The sequence below is a fragment of the Cyprinodon tularosa genome, unplaced genomic scaffold, assembly GCF_016077235.1.
Source record: "Cyprinodon tularosa strain WSP-4 unplaced genomic scaffold, ASM1607723v1 ctg332, whole genome shotgun sequence".
NCBI lineage: Eukaryota > Metazoa > Chordata > Actinopteri > Cyprinodontiformes > Cyprinodontidae > Cyprinodon > Cyprinodon tularosa.
The window spans coordinates 2,482,287-2,492,200 of NW_024039044.1; the positions used below are offsets into that span (position 1 = coordinate 2,482,287).

General features: G+C 40.2%; 1 protein-coding gene across 3 annotated transcripts in view; it reads left to right on the top strand.

Moving 5' to 3' along the window:
* si:dkey-246g23.2 (solute carrier family 66 member 2) overlaps positions 1-5,929 on the top strand; it is a 58,146-nt gene extending 52,217 nt beyond the window's left edge. For all 3 annotated transcript variants that reach the window (XM_038294006.1, XM_038294005.1, XM_038294004.1), the window contains exon 5: positions 770-5,929. In XM_038294006.1, coding sequence (XP_038149934.1) covers positions 770-944 — 175 coding nt within the window. In that variant the 3' untranslated portion in view covers positions 945-5,929. The remainder of the gene's footprint in view (positions 1-769) is intronic.
* The last annotated feature ends 3,985 nt before the right edge of the window (positions 5,930-9,914 follow it).

Genomic DNA, 9,914 nt, shown 5'->3' on the forward strand with positions numbered 1-9,914 from the left:
GTCATTAAAATGACGTACAAAATATAATGAAGTGAAAAGTATTGGTGTACTTGGAGATTTCTTTATTTCTTAATATCTAAAACATGAAGCAAGAAAAGGGTTTCATTTATAAAGCGAAAGTGTCTCTTTCTCTGGTGGTTTCTGGGCCATGATCAGGTTTCCAGTCTATCACAGATTAACACTGAAACTAAGGATCATTTAGAAGACAGTTTATCAAGTTTAGTCGAATCTATGAGAAGTTCTACTTCTAAATAAAATCTCCCTTTTTTTTTTTAAACATTATTTCTTGTCAGGATTTTTTGTGTTTACTGATAATAGATATTTTTGTATAATAAAGAAAATAAAAGAGTTAGAAGTCTGTTAGGAGAATGAAGGATATATGAGCTTCCCAGTAATGTTTCAGCTCCTCCTCTGAGTCTGGATGAAGCCCAAAGGAGTTTTATTTGCTTCTTCAAGGGGAGTTGAAGGATGGAGGAGAGCTGAAGTCCCCGCAGTCATTAGGATGCCTCCGCCCTGCTTCGTACCCTTCATCCTCTGCTCTCCCTTAGAGGTCTCCTCTCCTTCTCTTACTGCCCTGGATAAAGGCTGTCCTCTACAGAAACCTCTTGCCCCTCCCTGACACTTTAAAAATCATACAGCATGTTCTGTAGATGGATGATGTTTTGGCTCCAACCCCTGTCCCAGTCTGCTCAAATACTGTAATAAATATAATAAATTAATTTAAGAGGCTAAATACTGAATCTATCTTTCTGTCTCTCCTATGCTGCAGTGTGAAGATGGTTCTGCTCTGGACGGCAGGGGACATCTTTAAGACCACCTACTTTGTGATGAATGAAAGCCCAGCTCAGTTCTGGGTGTGTGGTTCAGTTCAGATCCTGGTGGATGTGGCCATCCTGCTCCAGGTGCTGTCTTACAACTCGGACCTGCGGCCCAAGCTTGGTTAAAGGCTGATCAGAAGAACATTGTGAGAGAAGAATCTTTTAATTAAGGGTTAGATTCTAGTTAGAAATATTTTCCTATGTAGGATATGAGAATATGTGGAAAACCAATTTAATAATTTTTTTGTATCCTCTGCTTGGTCTCTGAGACCTAATCAAAATTATTTTTAATGAAACATGATAAGATAATATTTAATCGCATTTATGGTTATTTTTCTACTATTTATTGTCACAATGTGACTTATTTTTCACACCCTTTAGTTTTATTGAGCAAGAAAACCTTTGAGGGAAACATAACTTATATTGGCAGCTCACTAACAGCAGACCTGTGCTGCTGTAATGGCCACTCCAATAACCAGTCTGTCACTGGAACTACTCCACTAGAACCAGCCTTCTGACTGATAGTTCTCCGGCTTCACTCTCGTGTCTCCTCCGGACTGTTCTTAACGTGTGCATGTAAATCTGGCTGCAGGCAGGAGCACGCGTGTTGATGTTTTTGCTGCATCTCTGTAGCTGAGATTTATTTTTGCTGTTGAAATCCAGCATCAGTCTAAGGCCAGATGATGCACATCAACTACAGCTTGGTTTGGTGGTTATACATCTGTCTGTTTCTTTGGTCCAGATGAAGAGTAATTCTGCTTTTACCTCCACATTTTGGGCATATGAAAGTTTTAAATCCCAATCACTATCTTTTTAAGAGGAAACAAGATAAATATTAGGTCTATGATTTGTGTTTTGTATTCCAAATTTCAATGTATTTTCCGGTCCTGGCAGCATAGTAATCAAGTTTGCAGAGGTAAACCACTCAGGAACAATCAAATATTTATTTCACCCATTCACTGATATGTGTGTGGTTAAGTTTCGGCCTTTTATAAACCTGGGGCAGGTGGTAATATAACTTAGAATCTCTGTCCCATTAAATTATTTTATTTGTGTCTTAACTTGATGAAATCATTGGGAAATCAATCTAAAATCAATTGATTGTTTTTCTGATATACTTTTTCTTATTTTATTTTAAAGGGTTTTAACCCATCCAAAATAAATGCTGCGAAAAAAAACAACTAATTCTTTAAATGTTGGACAAAAGTCATAAAATGTAAAAATAAAGCTTTTTTTTTTAAAGAATTTTGCCTTCAACAGGTATCAGTCAGTCTTATTATTCTCATAAGTATGAATGGTAAAGTTTAAGAAAAGATTTATAAAATACCACATACTGACAAGGGGCCTTATTTCATGTCTTACAAAAATATGCATTAGTTATCATAGTTTGCACTACTTGATCAATTTTACTGTGCTTGAATTTAGATTGTTCTCCTTTATGATAAATGGAGAAATGCATTCATCTAAGAAGCCTGAGAAATGCAGAACTTAAAGGGGTCATAGAATGCAAAACCGAGCTTACATTGTTATAAATGAATAACGATAGTTCAGTGGGTGAAATGGACGTACAGAGAAGTTCAAACCCCAGCGACACCTCCTTTCTCTGCAAATCTCACAATTCTTAACTTCGACCATGAAACCGGCAAATCCAAACGAAGCCCCGAATTGACCTCAATTTGGAGATGATGCCTTATTTGGTTCTGGCCTGCACCTTTGCAATCCCCCGAAATTTACATACAGACCTGCCCACTGGTTCGCTGGCCCAAGGGAGGGGGGGTGGGGGGTTATGACTGGACCTGACCTCAGCAGAAAGCCACGAGCCGCCCATCCTCAGCCGGAGGAGGGGGGCTGGGGGCCGGTAACAGACATCCCAAGTCTCCCAGAAGTTCTGGGAGTCTCCTTGATATACATAGCTGTTCACGGATGCCCGCAAGTCGGATAAATTATCCAGGATTTTAGACTATGCGAGGTGGTGTTTTTTTTTTTTTACAGTTTTTTTCGATTGCGCAGACATCAAGAGAGAGGGGATTGTGGAGAGGAGGTTGCTTGTGAAACCTGTGCGTATCTGTCCAAAGCGATGCTCTGTTCAACAAGCGTTCCAGGTGACTGGTTGTCAGAGCACGCTGATTGGATTGGTCAAAAAAATAAGTCAATAAGTTTGGTTTACTCTCTTACAGTCACCTAGTTACCACTCAAAGCTGTGCATCCTGTGAAATAAGTTAAATCCTCCATTGAAAAACGAAAATATAAGACTCATTTTACAGCAGAGTAAATTGAAGTATGTCCGCGTCTACTCAAGGTGAAGAATGATGAAGTGTGTATGTATGGGGCACAATGCGGGTCGGTTGTATTTGGCTGCGGCGGGCGGGGCCAGTGGTTTGCACTGTAGTCGACCAAAATCCCAGACGATTTTGAAATTCCCCCGGACATTTTGTTAGGCATGAAAAGTAGGACATGTCTGGGGAAAAAGACGACGTCTGGTCACCCTACCATACCATGTTTCAGTGAGTGAGTGCTTGTTGCTATGATGCGTCTTTGCTCAGCAGCTTCACTCATTGTAAACCAACCAATCAGCGCACAGCTCATCTAAATATTCACTAGCATACCATAAAAAGAAGTAAAGCTGTCGCTTCATTCTAGGGCTTTTAACCAGGCTTGCATTAGGGCTCATAGAACAGCAAATATGCAATTTTAAGCCCAACCAATGTTACACACCATATTCAGAGACCTTAAGCACCAGCACCAAATACCCCATATAATCATTCTATGACCCCTTTAAAGATACATTTTTATGCATGCAAGATATCTTTAAAGTAGCCTTTTTTTTTATCTCTATCCCTGCTTAGATTTTCTCTGTGAACTTCCAAGGTCCATTAAGATGACTTGGCAGTCCAATATTTACTGTAGGAGGGAGTGTTTGTCTACAAAGGACTGGCAATCCTGCCTTCAGGCTCATGAAGTGAGAGCTGAAGTACACCCTCCACCCACCCCCACCTACTCTGAATAGGACCTACCAAGTAAAAATATTTAGACTGGTCATAAAACACAGATTCTGACTAGTTATTCAGGTTAGTGTTTGGTAGAAATACTCCACTCAGAGATGTATCAGCAGAAATTAAGAATAGTGTTCATTGTTAATGCCGATATGCATTTAAATGAAACTAAAAAGAGTCCAACTTCTATGTTACAACATTTTAAAATCAAATTCCTGAGAAGTGCAGACGGTTAACAGATGCAACTGATTCAAAATCTATTTGGTAACAGACACAAAAAAAATATATCCTGACATCTAAATATGTTATTAAAAAAATGTTTTATATTGTGACAGGAACAAAGGGTGCTCGGCTTTCCTCATCCTTTTAAACCAGAAGTTTCTAGACAGTCCTTTAAATGAGATTTTATTCTTTTATGATCTGTGAAATGGCCATAATGAAACTTGAAAGTTGGAACTCCTTCATTAAAACGAGGAGTTTATATAAACAGCCTGCTGATGCATCATGTTTCCTTTATGCCGCCCCTTGAAAAGTCATTTAGGAGCTGCAGAGCATGCAAAGTAGAATGGTAACCCAAGCGAGGACGGTTGCTCTGATCATCTTACCTCCCACTTAATTATGTCATCAGCCATGTTTTCCACATACATTCATTATCTCTGCCTCTACAGTTAAACTGGAAGGCTTCAGTTATATTTTGTAACGATCCAGCATAATTTTAGTGTTCGTCTATTGGTGTTGTAGCTTATGTTCAGCTTGATAAATGTAGGGGTGAAATTAAGCCCATCCAGCAGCTAATCAGCAGTCAGGGCATGTTCCTGTTTAACCAGCCTGATGTATTCAGGTAATAAAAGTATGAGGTTATTAATTCTTTTAGACACCTTTTTAACATAGCAGCTTTGTTCCATCTGTCAGTGTGAACCTGCAAACCTAACTAAATGCCAGCAGTGTTTATTTTTCTCTTGATTAAAACAGTCACGCCAAGCAGCTGAACCGTAAGATTGTGTCCTAAATATTCCTGGGTTATGAATAAAACTATGTTAATGTGTTTTAGACGACCAGCTTCATGCTTCTTGTTTTTTTTTTCTTTTTCCTATTTTTAACTGTGCTTTAGTTTTTCTTGAAATCTGTTTTCTCAGCTCTCATTGTTCGGCAGCTGTTTTCTGCATTCTGTGCACACGTTTCAGCAGATGCGTATCTCTTATATTGTTTCACCCCCCAGCAGAGGCTCAGGTCAGCACCCTGCCTGCTGGCTTTACATGAACATTTTGATACTGTCTGGCTTTTTCTTTTCAAGGGCAGTGTGAGAGATGATTACACTTGCATTCTGGTTTAGTAAATCCGTCTGTGTTAAAGGTCACAATATGCTAGATGCGTTTTTATTTTCACAGCTAAAACTGTTATAAAAATGTGTCTGGGACTGTTCTGATGCAGAACCCTGCAGAAATATTCATACCCTTGAACTTTTACACAAGCTGTAAATATCTGTGTTTATTTGTTAGAGGTTTTTGATTTTTTTTTATATCACAGACAAAATAGTTTAATTATGAAGTGGAAAATAAATTGAAAAAAATGTTTTCTTTTCTTCCACAAAATACTTTGTAAAATTTCCTTTAGCCTCAGGTCTTAGGGTTCGTCTCTCGGTGTGTTGCACATCCACAGGCTGACTTTCTTGCCCACTCTTTTTGTACAAGAACTCAGGCTCAGTCATGCTGGATAGAAAACATAGATGAAAAACAGTTTTTAAATCTCGACTTGGTTTGTCAGTTGGATTTAGGCCTAGACTTTGACTGCTTTAAGAAAGAGATTATATTTCACCCATCTGGATTATATACTGTATATCATTTATCTGAACCTTTCGTGGTATTTTTTTATTTATTCCGAGGTATTTCATTATAAAAGGGCTGATTACATTTGTACCTGTTTCAAGGATCTATTTCAAGCATGGCATTTTTTCTTCTCAGTTATTTTGTGTTACAGGGAAGTTTGTGTTGTTAAAGAAACAGAGGGTTTGAATACTTTTGCGTGTACTTTTGATTGTAAATGTTCTTCTTTAAATGTTGAATTATTTGGCCAAAGCAAAGTACGTAAAATAAACAATATTTATTTGTTGCTGTTTTTGTTTCTACTTAATGTATTTTGTTAAAAGTTCATTTCAAATTTGTTTTGGTTTTTGTTCACCTTTTTAGATGGAAATATTTAAGTGGCTGCAAAATAAAAAATAAATTAAAAAGCCATGACATTAGTGAATACCATCAGAACCTCAATGCAGTATTGCACTCAGTGCATTTAGATGTTTTAAATACATAAAAAAAGAGAAAGTTTAATTTTATTTTTAAAATGGTAAAATCTGCTATTTAGGGTTTCTTCACTGATATAAAGTGCCAATGTCAGGGGGAACCTTGAATTCCTTTATTTGAAAGGGCAAAATATAAAATAAGTCCTGAAAATGGTTGAAGCAGAGCTGAGATGGATTTGTTTGTTGGAAACCAGAGGGAAATTAATGATTGTATGTTAATAGTGACGTCTGTCTTCAAGACTTAAGAATTCTGCACCATCTTTAGAATCACTCACCGAGAGTCACATCGTTCACAGAGAGTCACTGACATTCAGCAGTGTGCAAGAGGAGTGCAGTATAGATGGTAAAATATTAAAGTGGTTACAGTGAAGCTCACTGTGGTTTATAGATGGGTGTGATTCATACGACAGGCTGTGTGGCTGAGCTGGCTATGGCATTTATTAATTAGTTTACTACGAGTCAGGCAGTGTATCTTATTATAACCCATTGATGGTCTAATCTTTGTGACTTATGCATCTTCTCTGCATAGCTGACAAAAAGGTAATGAGTCCTCCTGTGATGAAGTTGGGCTATTTCAAAATAAATCTTGCTCATAATGGAGCTGTTTGGCTGCTGCGATCTTCTCCTTTCCTGTCCCGGTGTCCACTCATCTGTCAGCTGATCATCCCACACGTCAGCCTATACTGTGGTTTGTTTAATGATAAATGAGCCGGACTAAAATAGTCTACCTGCTTGTCCTGTCCCTGATAGGCTCCTCCATGTATTAATAATAGTCTCATTGTGGAACAATTATGCACCTTTCCTGCACACTTTGTGCACTAAATGGCACTACCAATCATACAGTACTAGTGCAATTATTTTAATTAAAGGAGTTTTTCACAAGCTGACATATTTTTAGTTTTGGTTACTGTGAGTAGGCGATTTCTCCCCTCCTCACTGTTTTTAAAAGACTAATTGCTTGTGTATGATTGTGGACATTTATGAATGTGAGTTGCCTGACGAACTATGCGCACACACACACACCTGCTCAATCGCTCTGCACAGTTTGCCCTGAGTGTGCAGCGGGACACGCGCTGCCCTCTTACGAACAGAGACAATTGTTTACCTGTCGCAGTTTACTGATTGAAACACCAGCACTGAAGTTAGCGCTGGCTGCGCTAACTGTAGCAAACCAGTCCCCACAGTTTCCCCTGAAACATCTCCTGCATGCGGGTGAGGTACCCACTCGTAATGTAGCACTACACACACCATCACCGTTCCTAGCACTGATTCATTCATTACAAACAAAACGCCAAACTTACCTCGTGTCCTTCACCTTGAGTCTCCACTTCCAAACGGAAGCATGCGCCGTTTGGAATGTTTACAATGCCATCGTGACTTTCCCAGGACAAATTGAAAAAAAAAAGATGAGCAATGGTCTGCTATAACTAAAACTAACGTGTTTGTCCACAGGTAACATGGTGGAGGGGTTTCCGTGCTTGAATGGCCCCAGGGGTTATGTTTTCAGGGGCTTGATTGGCCCTGGTAGGTCTTCCAAGATATATAGGTTCTTGGTAATGAGTCATATACAAAAAAAGGGTTCAAGAAGCCCTTATGTTGACTAAATAAAATCGAGGGAAGCGATCTTTCCTGCTGTGGCAGAACAAGAGCCTGGGGTTGGGGTTTGCCCGCAATCACCTGATGGTCAAGATCTCCCTAAAGGGATTCAGCCAGAACATAGTTGGTTTCACCTACACTCAAAGCTGGCGCTCTGTAAGCCAGCACCTTGAGAGAGACAGGACTCTTTTCTACTCTGGCCCAGCTCAGCCGTAAGGTGTTGGAGTTCACCCTGGTGGACTCAGGGGGCTGCATCACTCCACTCTCGGGTTGTGGGGGAAGTATCTGACTGTTATTTTTCCCTACATGCTGATGAATGATATTGAATACCAGGTCATCTTGCTGTTTTTGGCAGTGCTGCTGCATAGGCCTCTGTGAATGTGGCTGCTTTAGCTTTGGCCGTTAGGTCTGCTGTGCTTGTCGTGGCAGCAATCTCCAAACCTGATGGTGGACACAGGCAGTAAAGGATGATGTCAAGTTAATAAGGAGTTCTTTCGAGCCTGCTTGGCTTGTGAGACTCTGAGGGGGCAAGCAGATAACATTTAGGATCTTCTCAACCTGACTGTTCCTCTTGATGACCCTGAGAGAGGCAGAGACTTGGTCCACAGGCTTCAAAGGGTGAATGAGATCTGAGACTAGGGACTAAAATAGGTAAAATTGTGTTAATCCTAACTGAGCTAAAACAGGAAAGGTTTTCTCTCATTGTATATCATGTAATGAGAAAATGCTGTGTATACACTCACCGGCCACTTTATTAGGTACCCCATGCTAGTAACGGATGGAACCCTTTTGCCTTCAGAACTGCCTCAATTCTTCGTGGCATAGATTCAACAAGGTGCTGGAAGCATTCCTCAGGGAGTTTGGTCCATATTGACATGATGGCATCACACAGTTGCTGCAGATTTGTCGGCTGCACATCCATGATGCGAATCTCCCATTCCACCACATCCCAAAGATGCTCTATTGGATTGAGATCTGGTGACTGTGGAGGCCATTTGAGTACAGTGAACTCATTGTCATGTTCAAGAAACCAGTCTGAGATGATTCCAGCTTTATGACATGGCGCATTATCCTGCTGAAAGTAGCCATCAGAAGTTGGGTACATTGTGGTCATAAAGGGATGGACATGGTCAGCAACAATACTCAGGTAGGCTGTGGTGTTGCAACGATGCTCAATTGGTACCAAGGGGCCCAAAGAGTGCCAAGAAAATATTCCCCACATCATGACACCACCACCAACAGTCTGAACCTTTGATACAAGGCAGGATGGATCCATGCTTTCATGTTGTAGACGCCAAATTCTGACCCTACCATCCGAATGTCGCAGCAGAAATCGAGACTCATCAGACCAGGCAACGTTTTTCCAATCTTCTATTGTCCAATTTCGATGAGCTTGTGCAAATTGTAGCCTCAGTTTCCTGTTCTTAGTTGAAAGGAGTAGCACCCGGTGTGGTCTTCTGCTGCTGTAGCCCATCTGCCTCAAAATTCGACGTACTGTGCATTCAGAGATGCTCTTCTGCCCACCTTGGTTGTAACGGGTGGTTATTTGAGTCACTGTTGCCCTTCTATCAGCTCGAACCAGTCTGGCCATTCTCCTCTAAACTCTGGCATCAACAAGGCATTTCCGCCCACAGAACTGCGGCTCACTGGATGTTTTTTCTTTTTCGGGCCATTCTCTGTAAACCCTAGAGATGGTTGTGCATGAAAATCCCAGTAGATCAGCAGTTTCTGAAATACTCAGACCAGCCCTTCTGGCACCAACAATCATGCCACGTTCAAAGTCACTCAAATCACCTTTCTTCCCCAAACTGATGCTCGGTTTGAACTGCAGGAGATTGTCTTGACCATATCTACATGCCTAAATGCACTGAGTTGCCGCCATGTGATTGGCTGCTTAGAAATTAAGTGTTAACGAGCAGTTAGACAGGTGTACCTAATAAAGTGGCCAGTGAGTGTATCTTCATATATTCCATTTGTCCCTAACATCAGTTGCATACAGTATACTGTATAAATACCTTTGCTGCTCATACTAAAAACTATTGCTGTTCTATGCTTTCTAATCTTGGATACTCTGCTCCTGGTGATACCTGGTGATGCCTTTTCTTACCTGTCCACAACTTCCCAGATTTTTACTTAAACACTTAAAAAGGTACTTTCACTTACATGTTCACATATTTATAGAATTTCCATCTAATGAAAAACAAAAATAAC